At 43.9% G+C, this 15,446-nt stretch overlaps 1 protein-coding gene across 2 annotated transcripts in view; it reads left to right on the top strand.

Annotated features, from left to right (window-relative positions):
• RNF216 (ring finger protein 216) overlaps window positions 1–15,446 on the top strand; it is a 135,079-nt gene that overhangs the window by 98,556 nt on the left and 21,077 nt on the right. For both annotated transcript variants that reach the window (XM_074345619.1, XM_074345618.1), the window contains one exon: window positions 10,187–10,284. In XM_074345619.1, the coding sequence (XP_074201720.1) occupies window positions 10,187–10,284 (98 nt within the window). The remainder of the gene's footprint in view (window positions 1–10,186; window positions 10,285–15,446) is intronic.

The raw sequence follows: 15,446 nt of genomic DNA, 5'->3' as shown, positions 1-15,446 counted from the left end.
TCAGCAGTGTTTATTTTTGACAGTTTGAAGTGACCTATTATTAGATCCACCACTTCATAATCCTTGGCTTCACTCCTGAGCCCTCATGAAGGCTGTAGTTCTACCTGTTTCTCACGCATGTTCCTCAGTTAAAAGCATCATTACCTCTAGGGTAAACTGGAGATGGGACCATTTTTCAGTTTCTCACAGCTGGTCCCTGGGAGAAAGAACCTCTCTGATCCTTTAAATAAACTTTTTGGTTTTTGAATGAATGAAAGTTGATGACTTTCAAACTGTTTTGACTGTGACCTACAGTAGGAATATATTTTACCATAAAAGCAATACATTCATAAAATGTATAACCAGAACAATAGTTTTACAGAACAGATGTCTGACATACAGAGTGCACTCTAATTATCTTCTGTTCTAGTTTTTTAAAAATCCACTGTTCGTAATCTACTAAAATGATTCCATAACCCACCAATGGGTTGCAATCCATAGTTTAAAAGTCATACCTGTAAGTAACTGGTTCCACAAACTTGCATTGTGTTGAGCGTCTACTGTGAGCAAACCCCTTTGGGCAGGAATTAGTCACAGCCTCTGTCCTCCCACCACTTCAAGGCTGTGAGCACAGCCCTGGGCAGGAGAGGCCCAGGGCGCTGGTGGAGGTGTGGCCCCAAAGCTTGGAGCTCTCCAGGAAAGGGGACCCAGGGGTTCTTTGGGTCTTAACTCACTCAAGCCCTTGTAGAGAATCCTCTTAAACCTGTTTACTCTGGGCACATGCCAAAGTCCTTATTACCGTTACCTCCCAGACCCCGGACACACCACCCTCCTTTCAGCTTACTGGCCTTTCCACCTACCTCCTACTGTTTCCGTGGCTTGGATTTCTTTTCCCCCAGACCTCACAAAGCTTACTTTCTTACCTTTCTTAAGTTTCTGCTTAAACACACCTTCTCAGAGAGGCCTTCCCCAACCACCTACTTGAAAATTGTGAACAATTTCCCTCTCTGCAATGCAACACTAATATTCTTCCTTTCTCTGTTTTTCTCTTTAGTGCCTTTTGTCTTACTATGTAATTGACTTACTCAACATACGATGCTGACTTCCGGAAAGGTGGGGGATTTGTGTTTGTTCATTTTATTCCCTGATGCTCAGAGCAGTAGACCAAGTGTGTAAACATGTCCACCTCCTGGGGCATTGCCCTGAGTGTTACTGTTGCTGTCCGTTAAATGGGCTTCTAGAGAAAGTCATCAGTATTTGAGTAATTACTATAAGGGAATAGATATTTTTGGTTGTAGTTATTCTGACAAAGGTAAAGTTGAACTTATATTTATTCCAGGAAACCTTTACCTTCCACTTAATCTTAGAAGTCCCAGTCCCTGTAGTATGGTAAAAAGCAGACAGCTGTGGCCATGAGGTAACTGGCTTTCGGAGTCAGTATTCTCAAGCATTATCCTCTGTCAGGCGGTGTAAATCTCTGTATGTCTCAGTGCCTTTACAGCTTTCTATCCCTAGGGGGCAGTGTTAACAAAGAAACCAAATTTGAAGTCACCTAGTCTAATTTATAACCTGATCCTGATGGATCTGAAGGAAAAGAGTGCTTGGCTTCTTTATAATCTGCAAGAGTAAGACTTCAAGATTTCCTTTTTTCAGAATCAGCTTCTGTGCATAGAAATGGTAGGGTGCGCATCCACTGCACACATTTTTTAAAATCCCCATGAGTGTGTGTGTGTGTGTGTCTGTCCACCAAAAAATAAGAACAGTATGGAACCTTCCCCAAAGAAACCCATTTCTCAGTAATGCTGCCCAGAGCTCTTGCCTGGCCACATCCAGATTTGAATTTCAACATTTAGAAATCAAAAGATTCTTCTGCCTCAGGAAGATTATGTACTTTGAAGAAAAGAGAAATCTCCTGCAAGGAGAGCTTGGCTTCTTAAGGAGATGTGATATAATCCAATAATTTCAAGATATCATTAAAATAGTTAATGTTAGAATTTTGTTTGTCCCTTAAGAAAAGTGGACCCAGGCAGGAGGAACCTGTGATCTGACCTCAGGTGATAACTGACCTTCCAGAGCCCCTGGGTGGGAGGAGGAGCGAGCCAGGCTGACTGCATTTCTTCAGTTCTCTAAACTAGAGGTTCTCACAAGCACTGTTTGTGAAGCTCTTTTCATCAGAAATGAAGAGTGATCAGTTTCCACATATTGAAGCTGTAAGAGCAAATCAGCAAAGAACATCTTATCTGAAATCTATGCAGGACTTCCTCAGGCACTGTATGCATGAGCTTCTTGGTAATAACTGGTCTGTCAGTTTTTTATGTTAGACTGGGGAAAGGAATTAGGGAGCAAAGAATAAACCATAGTGAAGAAGGCATAACCTGTATCCTTAAGGCGTAAACTCTAATGAATTTACCTACAAGTGTCTTATGGATAACTTAATTTTCTCATACATTCATCATTATATTTTATATAATTATAAAAATGAAGATATGATAGGGAGGAACTAATGTTCTTTGCGGAGGGGGTCAGTTTACTAAGAGGTTTCAGAGGCCTTTTTTCCCATGTAAAATGCAAAAGTCCCAGGAGTAGGGGTGGGGCTTGTATTTCTGACTCTCTCTGTGAAGAGGAATGTGCTTTGTCTTGCTAGCCTTCATCTCTCTCTAATTTTTCATACATTCAGCCCTTTGTGTGTGTCAGACCTAGTATAAGGCCCTAGAAATCCAAAGAAAACTGAGATGTAGTGTGGAAGATTGTAAGCTTCTTTCAGTCAGGAGTTTTGCTGGCTTATTCACCAGTGTATCCCTCTGCAGCACGAAACAGGCACTCAAAGGGTAACATTTTTTGAATAGATGAATTGAACCGTCCATTCCAACCCTGTCTGTAACGATCAGCAGGGCATAGTCTTTGCCTGCAAGAAGTGCTTGGCTCCTTGGAGATGTGAGGTAATCAGATAATTACAAGACACTATTAAAAGTGCTGTGATAGAGTGACAGCCAAGTGCTCCGGGAGTCCAGGGAAAGAGTGCCAACTTTTGCCCAGGTCACTTGGGTTCCCATAGCCCCCGCTGTTTGAAATGAGAGCTGATGAGGAGGAGGTGTCAGCGGAGAAAGGACATCTAGGCAGAGCTCTGCAAGGTTGAGGGTGTTGGGCGTGTAGCGCTGGCAGGAGGCCAGCCGTACTGGCCCTGGGTGCTGGCTCAGCGCAGGCTGTGAGGTCAGGGATGGCTGCTGCTTACAGCTTCTCTCCTGCGCTCCTGGGTCACTGCACCATCCTGCCTCCGCTGCTCTACCAGGTGCCCTTCAGGTTGGAACTAAAGTGCCATCTCTGCGTGAGGCCACCCTTCACCCCTCACACCTCGCTGCCGCACTCCTGCCCCTCCCCTTGCCTTGGTTCCCCTGGATGCTCCTTGTCTTCCTACGGAGTAGATGTTCATCTATTTGGTGGTCCACCCACTGCCACTCTCCCAGAATGTGGACTCTAGGAGGGCAGGGACTTCGTTTGTTCCCTGATCGTTTGCTGAGAACTGTGCCTGATGGGGCATGGCCAGCTCTCAGGAGGCGTTTGTTGAAGAGGGTGACAGAGGGAGAGTGGAGGTGTTGTCGTTGCTTTCAGTGCAGAAATCATCTGTTATCAGTATCACTTGGAGCAAAACTGACCCAGAGCAGTGTTGGTGAAGGTAACGCTCACAGGCATTGTCACTAGCAGGTCCTCATGTATCGTGGTCCTGGCCACCTTTGGGGACATGAGTGGCAAGTATTTACAAGTAAAGGCCCTGGGGCCTGGTTGAGGGAAGGACCCAGTAACTGATACATGGTTCTGGTGTGGAACACTCACGTTTCTACATCTAGTGGGAATCTAAAATCACACTTCCTTCAGGGCCCCGCCAGACACCCACCTGGCCAAGAGCGGCAGGAACAGCTGCTTCCTCACGTGTCCAGTCAAAGGTTGCTCTGTGAATAGCAGGTTCCTATCATTATCATTAAGAAACAGTGTCCTCGGGTTTAATTCTAGTCCATCCTGCCTCTTAATGGGTCATTCCCAGCTCCTCAGGAAGCACGACGGAGCGGGCATCCTGCACAGCTGCAGCTGGGCGTCCACGCCTTTGACAGCCTGACGCTTTGCTGCTCTTTCATCTGTGGGCTCCTTACACAAGCTGCCCGTTGTAACCTCGGGGCTTGTCTCATACCCTTGTGCCCTCGGGTATCCAGTAAACAATGACCTGTTCTTGCTCGCAAACACCATGCTGGCAGGCACTGAGAATGGAGTGGGAAGGGTAAGTGGGTTTGAGCAGACTTGAGTCCATAGCTCTGTGACCCTAAACAAGATAATTTGCCTCTCTGAGACTTCCTTTTCTCATTTACTTTAAAAAAAAAAGAAAAGAAATGATGGCTAATACTTCCCTTGTAGAATTGTTGTGAAGATTGAGTGAAATGTGTTATGTAAAGCAGCTGTATCGGAAGAGATACACGTCTGGAACTTTGAGCCAGTACTGCAGGATCTTGGGTGGGATGTCTGAGTTGAAGATGTTGTGAAAGATGCCCCCTACCGTATAGATGCCGTTTCAGTGGGAAACTCATCTGAAGAGTCAAAACTGAAAAAACAATCTCCTTTTTAAAATAGCAATAAGGTCCCTTTCTGCAGCCATGTAGGAAAAGTGGTCCTCTTATTCCTAATAAGAAAAGATAGGCGTGTTGCCACAGGTCAGCTTCACCTCTGTCAGCTTGGTTCAGGAAGGAGGCTGTGGCCTTATCTGTGGAGGGCTATGGAGTAAGGCCAAGAAATGAATCCAGATTCTTGGGCTTGTTCCTCTTGAAGTTATTTACTTGGCCCTAGTTCAGTGAGGGGGTCACTACAAAGCCCTACAATCTAGCAAACTGTCCCTCTGCCATCAGCAGCCAGAATGATCTTTTGAAAATCTTAATCAGATCATTGCACTTCCCACGCATTCAGCCTGGCTTTCCAAACGCCTCCCTCCAGCCTCAGTACCTGCACCAGGATTGACCACTGTTCACTCTCAGCCCTCCTCCTTGGGCTCCAGCCAATATCAACTTCCTCTGTGCTCCTCAGATGAGACAAGCCCTCCCCCACACCAGAGCCTTCACACATCCTCTTCACTCGGCCCGGAACACCCTTCCCCCCATATCTGGCTAACTCTGCTCGCCCCTCAGGGCTCAGCTTCAGTGTCACGTCCTCGATGCTTTCCTGATCCCTGGGCAGATGCACCTCTGAGTGCCCAGTGCTCTTCTCTGAGATGTTCCCATTGCAGCTGTAGCTTTATATCCTGTTTGTTTAATGTCTGTTTTCTTCACCAGAACGTAAGCTCCAAGAAGTTAGACAGCAAGTCTAAGTTGCTTCTTGTTCTACCCCCAGCATCTCATATAGCACTTGACAAATGATGAAGATTCAGCAAATTCTGAAAGTGAATAAATAAGCTAGTCTAAAATTAAACTTACGTTCTCACCTCTGCCTCCCACCCTCCTTCAAATCTCCTCCTCCTGCATCACTTGGTCCCCGTCCATGTCTCCACCAGCCCAGTCCCACAGGCTGTTCCAGTTCCTGCTTGACTGTCTTCCTGCCTCCTGCCTCCAGCCTCCGCCTCATCAGTCCATCAAAGCATTTGGAAACGCAAGCCCAGGCACATCGCTGCCCTGTCTAGATCCCTTCTGTGACTTTCCGGTATCTAGATGAGTAGGTGCACAACTTTGTCACTGCTCTCTGTATTGGAAAAAAAAAATGTGCAAAGCAGAATTTCCCCAGAGTATACGTTTACTTATCTATAAATTTTGTATATATACTACTGGTGTACATACATTGCAAAACATACATAGATGTAGAAAAATTTAAAGGGTAGGATGAAACAAATACTTCAAAATAATTTTATTTAATGATATGAGAATCTTTTGTGCTCATTAAAATATTAACACGTTGAATATGTTTCATTGTTGGCATGTTTGATTGAGAGTCTTGTTCTTCGTTTTACATACTTTAATGGCTGTGCTAGCTGGGAAGGGCACTTCACAGAGAGACTTTGACCCAAAGTGCCTGGATCTCATCACTCATGATACTTGTTTTATTCAGTCCTGTGAAGGTGCCAGCTCCTCAAAGAATCCTTGTCTGACTTAGCCACCCCCCCCCGTCTCTAGTTTATTCACGCATGTGTGTACATGTATAACCATTACACTTACCTCCGCTATGCTCTACTTGGTTTGCTCACATATCTGACTCCCTCGACATCCTTACCCTAGAGAAAGCTGAAGTTCTTAGATTCCCTTAGTGAAAGGAAGGAAAACCCACTGAGATTTGACTTTGCCAAGCTTTATTGAGTCCCAGGACGTCCACCATCTCTCATTGTCTGTTTCCCTGGCTTAAAATCAGACTCTTTCTGGATTTGGCTGGCATCTGTATGTCACTTGGGCCTTGAGGTGGGAAGAACGAGTGACTATGACAACTGGAAGACACATGTGGCCTGAATGCCTACAGCCCTGTGGCTTCTAGAGCTTGCTAAACATTTGTAAGTGGTTGGGTGCCCAGGCCTCATCTTTTACTTAAGAGGTCTGGGGATTTACAGCCCCACCATTTTTTGAGTACCTGAGTGAGCAAAGCTGAGAGGTGGAATTTCAGAGATTCAGTTTGGATTGGCCACAGCCTCATGCCCCATACCTTAGGCCAGCGACTTCTCTTCCCTGGAGAGTGAGTCCAGAAGTTTCATTGGAGGAACAGCTGAGAAATAAGCAGTTTCTGTTAGGTTCTGCTTCTGAGACAAGGCTGGACATAGGCGGGTAAGATGCAGGGTGCACAGGGAACAGGGAAATTTCAGAGCAGGTCTGGAGGGGTGGTGAGCGAGGAGTGACACCAGAGCATCTGGTGACTTGGACCCTTGGGCTCGTCTTCCCTCAGGCTTTTTGCCAGCAGCAGGAAGCCCTACTATGTGTAGATGAGGTGATGACCTGGGACAGTGTTTTCTGGTCTTTGAGGAAGCTGTTTCTGGGAAGAAATGTCAGCTCCCTGACAGGTCATCTAAAACCAAACTTGATTTCCTGTCTTACCTACAAAACATCTAAGCAGCAGAAAAATGGATGAAAGGAAGCTATCTAGTACTTCTTTACACTGAACAGTCAGAACACCTTGATGCATCTTGAGGGCTAAAGGGCAACATAAACCTTAACCAGAGATCTCTGGTGCCATGAAGAACACGGACTGATAGCTGCTCCGTAGCAAGCTACCCAGTATGCGCATGCCTTCCTCCATCCAGAAGCAAGGAGCTGCCTTCTTTGTTGTATTCAGGGTGATGATGAATTCAGCTGTTTCCTCCTGATCTGAAAATACACACAGGAGATAGAAACTATCTCCAGTTAGACTTGATAACCAGGACATACATGTCCTTCATGTTTTGACATGACTTGTCAAAGTTGTACTCCACGTTCCAAAATGGTCCTTGGGATTTTTCTCATTATCCTTACTTTGAAGAATGTGATTATCTTCATGCTAGAAACATTCAAGAACATTTCTTCTGCCTAATATTGTTAAGCATTTGTTGCACCTAGGAACAAAGCCTAGCTGTGGTGTGAGAGAAGAGAATTACAGTTTAGTAAAATATACACTGTGTGTAGAAGAGAAGGGTACATTGTAAAGAAGCAACAGAGAGAAAGCTCCAGATAGAAAATTTACCCAGCCTGTTTGCTTGCCTTATTTTAATTGTGGGTTTTAATGTCTAACTAACGAGTCTCTTCAAAAGACTTTTCAGTTTTATTCTCTGGGACCCCTGAGCCCTTCAGTGAGAAGTACATGGCTGAAAATTCAAACATGGACCTGTAGGAGAGCCACTGTGATATTGTAAGTGAGCGGTGGCTTCATGGTGACCCCTCACTCACAGCTGACTTGGTTTGGCCAGATTATCCTGCTGTTGTGGACTGGTGCCTCACCTGAAAAATGGGTTCTTCCCTTATGAAGCAGGTCCCATGAATTAACAACTGGATCACCAAGAATGCTAAAAAGCACTCTAAATGCCATGCATTGTTTTCAAGCTGTTACTCCTGGTGGGTGGCTAGGTTAGTATTGTTTCCAAGGCTAGGATCTAGATACCAGCTCATCTATTCTCCAGCTGTTGTTTATCCTCCAGCTTCCGAGAATAGTCAGGCACAAGGTCTTTTAAAAATGGGTTTTATGCTGCTTTACATTTTGGTGTGTAATAATTAAGTCACTTACTGATTTAGCGTTTGTTTACTGACAGTGATGTAGGTAGTGGACCAAAGAGCTTCATATCCTTTGGAAGCAACAGCATTTAATATAGACTCTGATCCACTCATCTCTACCCCTACTCCCCCCCATCCCACTGATTGAAGCCTTTATATGAGAAAGAGTTACTCAAGTTCTCAGTTCCTCAAGCAGTCCATTTCATTTCTCTTTCTCTTTTAAAATTTTATTTCTTAATTGGGTAGTATCTTTATGTAGTTTAAGATGTAAAAGATACAAAGAGCCTGCAGTAAGAAGCCTCACCCTGCCTTCCAGCCACACAGGACAATCAGTACTACCAATTTCTTGGGTATCCTTTTAGGTGGATTCTATATGTCACTATGTTCTCCCCACCACCACCATTTTTTAATGTAGAAATGGTGGCATCTACATTATGCATACTACTCTGCCTTGTTAGAGCCATCTTAGCAGTATGTATTAGAGGAGGTTCAGTATAAGTGGGAGTACAGAGATGGGAGATGTTTCTAGAACTGATGTGAAGATAATAACCTAGTACATCTCCTGGTGACCTCTACCCCAGCTGTGTCCAAATACTAAATATGGACACCCGGCTCCCTGCCTGATATCTCCACTGGGTGTCCCAGAGTCCCTCTGTGTCATTACTGCCTAGGTCAAACTCAGGATATTAACACTTGGCCTCCCACCTCCCAAGCCAGTCCTTTTCCACTATTCCCAAGTTCCATCCATGTCACTGTTACCCTGGGTTGTGCAAACCAGAAACTAAGATATCACGATGACACCTCCCTCTCCTCACTCCCAGAACCAGGCTGTCACCAAGCCAGCCAGTTTTACTTCCTAAATTTCTCTTAAATTGGTCAACTTTCCTTCATGTCCTCACCTACCTCCCTAATGAGGCCTCCTTAGTCTCTCTCCTGAATGACCTTAATAGCTTCCCAACTGTCTTACGTGTCCACTCTTTCCTGCCTCCACTCTGTTCTCCACACAGAATGGTCTTTTAAATGATCTGCTCGTGTTACTTCCATACTTGACACCTTTTGACGCCTCCCTAGCACTGTTAGGATAAAGGTCAAACTGATAATCACGCCCTAAGAGCCTCGCCAGGCCTGTTTTCACTGTCAGCTGTCCGGGTACAGGAACCGCACTTGCCCAGCTTCATCTGCCAGAGCCTTCTCTAACTGTTCCTCTGTCTGGGATGTTGGTCTCCTTTTGCTTTCTTTGACTCATCTGTTCGATCTCAGGCTCCACTTCCCTAAGCCTTCAGTGTCCCTCCAGACCAAACAAAGCTGACATCATCCTTTCTTTCATTGTGCTTATTAGGGTTTTAGTTTCCATTTATGAAAATTAAGTTGGATTATATTTCTTTAAATTCTTATTATTGATGTAAGATGGTTTCTGGCACATGTGAAAATATTTTATAAACTATGAAGGCTCCTAGAATAAAAAGCAATAATTTTTTAAAATTCATGTTTATAAATGAATTTAATCTCTGGGGGATGATATCCATGTTTATGAGTGAGGGGTGGCCCAGGGAATCTCTCCTTAAGGACCCCTAGTAATCCTGATTTAGACCATTCAATGCAGTGCATTCATTTTAGTGCAAATGCTCTGTGCCAGACCAGCACTAGAACACTGGGCAGAACCAGTATTCTAGCAGCTCACAGCATTTTATTTTTAAAAATCCAAGATCACATAAATCTATTTTCCATGGCTTTTTCAGGTGGCTCCTGACATTTTAGAAAGCCTTATACAAATTGGGTGATGGGAGCAATGCTTTCTTTTGATCTAAGGAGAGAAAAATTTCCCCATTCTTTCTTCTAATGATTCTTACCTCTTCTGTTGAGAGATGTCTTTAGAAATATCCCTGCTGAAAGGGAGAGAGATCCTCTGAAAGAACTGAAGCCAAATGAAGCTTGTTTCGCATTCCCTATTGTTGAACAGAAATTTGTATAGTGTCTGCTCACCAGGAGCTGTCTTTGTCTCTCTCCTTTATCCCCAGGAAACCTGTAGGAAGTGTCAGGGACTCTGGAAAGAGCACAATGGTCTCACTTGTGAAGAGCTGGCTGAGAAAGATGACATCAAGTACCGAACATCTATGTAAGTAACACGATCAGGGGTTTATATGCTGTTAACCTGCCTTTGGGCAGAGGGCTCAGTGGATATTGTAGGAAGAACAAGCTCACAAGCTACCCCCGTCTAGAATGATCTCAGGGAAGTGATCTAACCCCTGAGCCTGTTTCCTCATCTCTGTAGTCTCCTAAAACTGTTTCCAGTGTCAAATGTAACAGTAAATGCCTGGCACATAGGAATTCAATAACTGTTGTTCCTCTTCTCATTATTTAAATAAACAAGCAAATAACACATTTTAATTAGATTAGGTTAGATTGCACTATTGTTGCTTTTATCTTTTTTCTATAGGATACTGTTGGCCTGAGACATTCAGTAAAATTAGAACCTCCAGAAGCAAAATACTGCAATCAGTAATGATACGGCCGTTACTGTGTGACACCCCCTGTGTGGCCGGACATTGTATACGTGTCACCTTACTAAATACATTGACTTACGTAATACAGACGTGTACCCCTCTCTCGTGCAGTAGCCCAGCCTTGCCAGGCCAATGGGGCAGATCTGTCCCATGAGGTCATTCAAAGGCCCAGGCTTCTTTATCTCATTACTTCTCATTCCCTAAGGCAGTATTCCCACCTGCTTGGCTGTGGCTGAGCTGCAGCCGCATTTGCACTCTAGCCCATAGAAGAGGAGAGACAAGTTTCCAGGCAGGCAGCTTTTCTTTAAGTTGTAAGTGATGCAGAAATTATATATTAATTATTTCTGCTCTTACCCTGTTGGTCTAGGTTGAGTCGCATGGCCACAACCTGGCTCCAAGGCAGACACCATATGTAGTATCTAGCTGGGTGATTTCACGTCTAGCTTAAATTTGAAGGGTAAGGAGCCGGTTTTGTGACCAAGCAGATGAAGTGGGAGATGGCTGTTTGAGGCAGTTAACAGTCTCCCAAGTCTCCACCACAGAAACGTACTGTTATCCTCATTTTACAGATGACACAACTGAGGCACAGAGAGCCCAAGTAAACATGGTCTCACAGGTAGTAGTTGGCATAGCAGGAATTTGCCATTTACTAGACAAATGGCTTCCTGACTTTGCTCTTTACCACAAGTTTGGTAGGCAGAATAATGGTCCCCAAAGATGTTCTATGTCCTAATTTCTGGAACCTATAAACCTGTGAATGTGTTACCTTACATGGCAAAAAGGACTTTGCATATGTGATTAAAGTTATGGACCTTGAGCTGGGGAAGATTATCCTGGATTATCTGGGTAAACCCAGTCTAAGCACTTGACTCCTTGGAAGCCAAAGAGAACTTTACTCTGGTCAGACAAAGATGGAACGATAGACAAAGAATCAGGAAGACATGAGAAGAATTCTGCCTCTCCTTGCTGGCTTTGAAGATAGAAGGCCCTGAGCCAAGGAATATGAGAGCCTCCAGAAGCAGAGGATAACCTTTAGTTCACAGCTGCGAAGAAAACTGAGCCTCAGTCCTACAGCCTCAAAGAACTGAATTCTCTGGCAGCCCAAATGAGTAACAAACAGATTCTCTCCTGGAGCCTCCAGGTGATAACAGCCTGAAAGCACCTTGATTTTAGCCTGTTGAGATCCATGCTGGACTTCTGACCTACAAAACTATAAAATAATACGTTTCTGTTATATTTAGCTAATAAGTTTGTAGTAATTTGGTACAGCAGCAATAGAAGACAGTTTGGTGCCAGAAGTAGAGTGCTGCTGTAATAAATACTTTAAAATGTGGAAATGGGTTTGAATAGAGCAATAGGCAGAGACTGGCAGAATTTGGAGAAGCATGATAGAAAAATGCCTAGATTACCTTGAACAGACCATTAGTAGAAAAATGGACATGAGAAACCACCATTAAGGGCTCACGAGAAAGTGAGGAACATTATTGGCAAAGCCTGAACTGCCTTAGATCCTTAAATCACCACGTTATATAGTGACAGAAAGCTTAGTTGACTTGGGTCCTGCGGCTATACAGAAAGCAGAACTTGTAAATAATAAAACTGGACATTTAACTGAAATTTCCAAGCACAGTGTTAAAGAGTGGAAAATGTGAGTGGAAAGAGATTGAGGGAAGAGCTATTAATAAAAAGGAACAGGCTTAATTGTTTCTGAAATTCTCATCTTGTTCAGATGATAAAAGACCCTAAAATTAAGAGATTGACTATCAGGGAAAGCATGCTCTAAAGAAGAGGAAAAAAAAAAAAAGAAAGACTGCATTGAGAGTGTCAAAGTCTTTGGTCACACAAAGGCTCTTTGAAGAGACTCAGAGAGTGAATCACAGATGCCCTCACTCTAACCAGGAAGCCTCTAGGAAACTCAGGTGTTACCCTTCACCCATCTAAGCAGAAGCCAAAAACAGAGATGAGATTATCGAGGAAATAGCTAAATGAACTTCATGTCTTAATGGAGTGACTCCCTGTAACGTACATGGGAGACCCACAAGGCTCTTAAGAATTGTATATCAGTAGAAATACTACCAGGTTGGACTGGAAGAGACAGTACAAAATGAAAGGAGTCTGTCAGACCCCCAAAATTCTCTAAGTAGGAAGCAGACTGATTAAAAACTACTGAGCTGCAAACAGGCTACCTTTCTTGAAAAAAGAAGTATTATTCAGAGTAGAGCCGTGAGCCACAGAGGATTATTCTCAGATCTGAAATAGAAGGGAGTTTGCCCAGCTGGATTTCTAAATTTATTAGGAGTAGTGACTCCTTCTTTCTTTCCATTTTCTCCCCTTGTGAACCAGAATATCTATAAATATTGTCCTATGCCTGTCTCGTCATTGTATTTTAGCAACAGATAATTTGTTTCTTTGGTTTCTTGGGCCCACAAATGAAAAGAAAGTGTGTCCCAGAGTGGATCATATCCAGAGTCTCATCTATACCTAATTTAGATGATAAAATTTGAGTTGACTTTATAATGAATGAGATCCTTAGAGTCCTTAGGATGAGGTGACTGAAGTTTGCATGTGGAATGGATGTGACCCTTTGGAGTGCAGAGGGAAGACTGTGTTAGACAGAAGCAAATGGCCTCCAGATACCCACACGCTAACCCCTGGACCCTGTGAGCATTTGTACCTCACATGGCAGAGCGACTTTGCAGATGTGATTAAGGTAATGGCAAACGGTAGAAAACTAACACAAGCACGTACACAGTAATCACAAATACCACTTTAATATTGCTTCCTCAAATCTAGGCCTACCCCTGTCTGTCAGCCAGCCTTTGTGTCTTAGAGTGACCACCACCCTGACCAGTGGCATGGCCTTGAGTGATGAACATGTCAAAAATTACTCTCTTTTTTTCGAAGTAGTTATCTTGTCAGGCAATATTCTAGCAGTTGAGCTATTGCCTAAAACTCTTTAAATTTCTCATTTGGGATTGTCTTTCAGCCAGTTTATGAGCCAGCTCCCCTAAATCTGTTCTTGTTACTGTGGACCTGTCATAATCTAGTTTGAGTTGAGAGGAAGGGAGGATTTCTGTTGTTGCTGTTTGAGCCTTTGTTTTGCCCCAAGGAAGGATGTCTTACTAATGAAATCGATACAGATTTATTGAGTGCTTACTTTGGATAGCTGTATTTCAGAACCTGCAGCAAATTTCTTAATCTTTCTGTGCCTCAGTTTCCTCATCTGTAAAGTACAGAGCATAATTGTATCTCTGTAGGGTTGTTAGCAAGTTTAAAGTACCGAGAATGCTTATTGCCACATGAGAAGTCTTCCAAAAGTGTTAGCTTTGTTGTTTTTCTTTTGTTTTGTTTTTTAAGCAGAAAGCCCACACTTATAAATGTGACAAAGCCCATAAACAGTCAGCTTCTTGCACTCAGGGCCTGCTCCTATGTACTCTGCTTGAAGTTAGTGGTGGAGCGTTGTCCAATTCTAAAAACATGATCAGGCATCTGGACTACTCTAAGGCTCAGTCACAGACAAGGAGATGTTTCGTAGAACGAGAGAGTTGTTAACTTTTTGAAGCATAGCCCCCATTCTGACTCTCCTTTCGGTTCCTGCTACTGGCTCCATTGAGCATGTTGGTCTCCCGTAGTCACCTGGAGCACCCCTAAGTTCAGCAGCAATTGGAAGGCTTCTCTTGGTTTAGGTCCTGCTTAAACCTGGCCTTTTGTATCAGCATTAAATGGATCAGAACCACATGTCCAGATGTGATGTATGTTGATTCCAAAATCCAGAAAGGCCTCTCAAATGTCTGACTTCTTTCTTCGTGGTACGGGATACAAGATACAGGAATGTGTGCTTAACTGTGGAAGGAATAGCCTGATACATACACACCTGACTTCCAGACCACCAGAGATTCATAGAGATTACAGATCTCTGTATTTTCAAGGGACTTATCTCCCGTCTTCTGGCGTGCATACACCATATTAATGTATCCTAGGGAACCTGCTGCTTCCTGTTCACTGAGTTCTATTTGCATGTCGTTAGAATAGTAGACAGATGTGTTGTCATGTTGGATGTCCATGTTGTCATGGGTGACATGTGATCGAGGTCCTTGCCACCTCCTTCTGGTGTCCTCAGCTTACTGGACAGAGAATAAAAGCATTTTGCAGATCAGTAGCTGTGTACCATTTGCCAGAGGTTATGTTTCTTTGCTCTGCTAAGAAATGACATCTGGAACAGCAGCTGCAGTTAGAGTCAGCACCCGCTTCGCCTGTGGTAATGCACTGTTCTCCAGGGCCTATTCTTCTGCGCAGGCCAGAGAAGTGAAAGGAGGTGTAGTGGGAATCAGCACTGTGCATCTTTGAAGTCTGTGATGGCGGCACCAGTCTCAGAGATGCTCACAGGAGTCTAGTATCACTGTTTGTAGGGGAGGGGTGCTGCAGAGGCTTTCACTGCTTTTCCCCACCATATAGCCCTTGCACCACGGACCAGAGAGCCAAGGAATCCCCGGTTGCCAGCTATCAAAAGTGAGAAATAGCAGGGTACACACAGGGAAACATAAGATGCAGCATAGTAAGTGGTATGAGATGAGGCAGGTGTTCTAGCAAAAACTTGGAGAAGAATGTTCATAGCAGCACTGATTGTAGTAGCCAGAAGGCAGAAGCAACCTAGGTATCCACCATCTGATGAGTGGTGACGTGCAGTGTATCCATAGAGGCAATGTTATTCAGCCAGAGAAAGGGAATGAAGACACAGCTGCAACATGGATGAACCTTCAGAACATGCTCAGTG

This window comes from Camelus bactrianus, chromosome 18 (assembly GCF_048773025.1).
Source record: "Camelus bactrianus isolate YW-2024 breed Bactrian camel chromosome 18, ASM4877302v1, whole genome shotgun sequence".
NCBI classification, from domain to species: Eukaryota; Metazoa; Chordata; class Mammalia; order Artiodactyla; family Camelidae; genus Camelus; species Camelus bactrianus.
The sequence above is the reverse complement of the archived record's forward strand: the minus strand, read 5'-3'. Positions and strand labels throughout refer to the sequence as shown.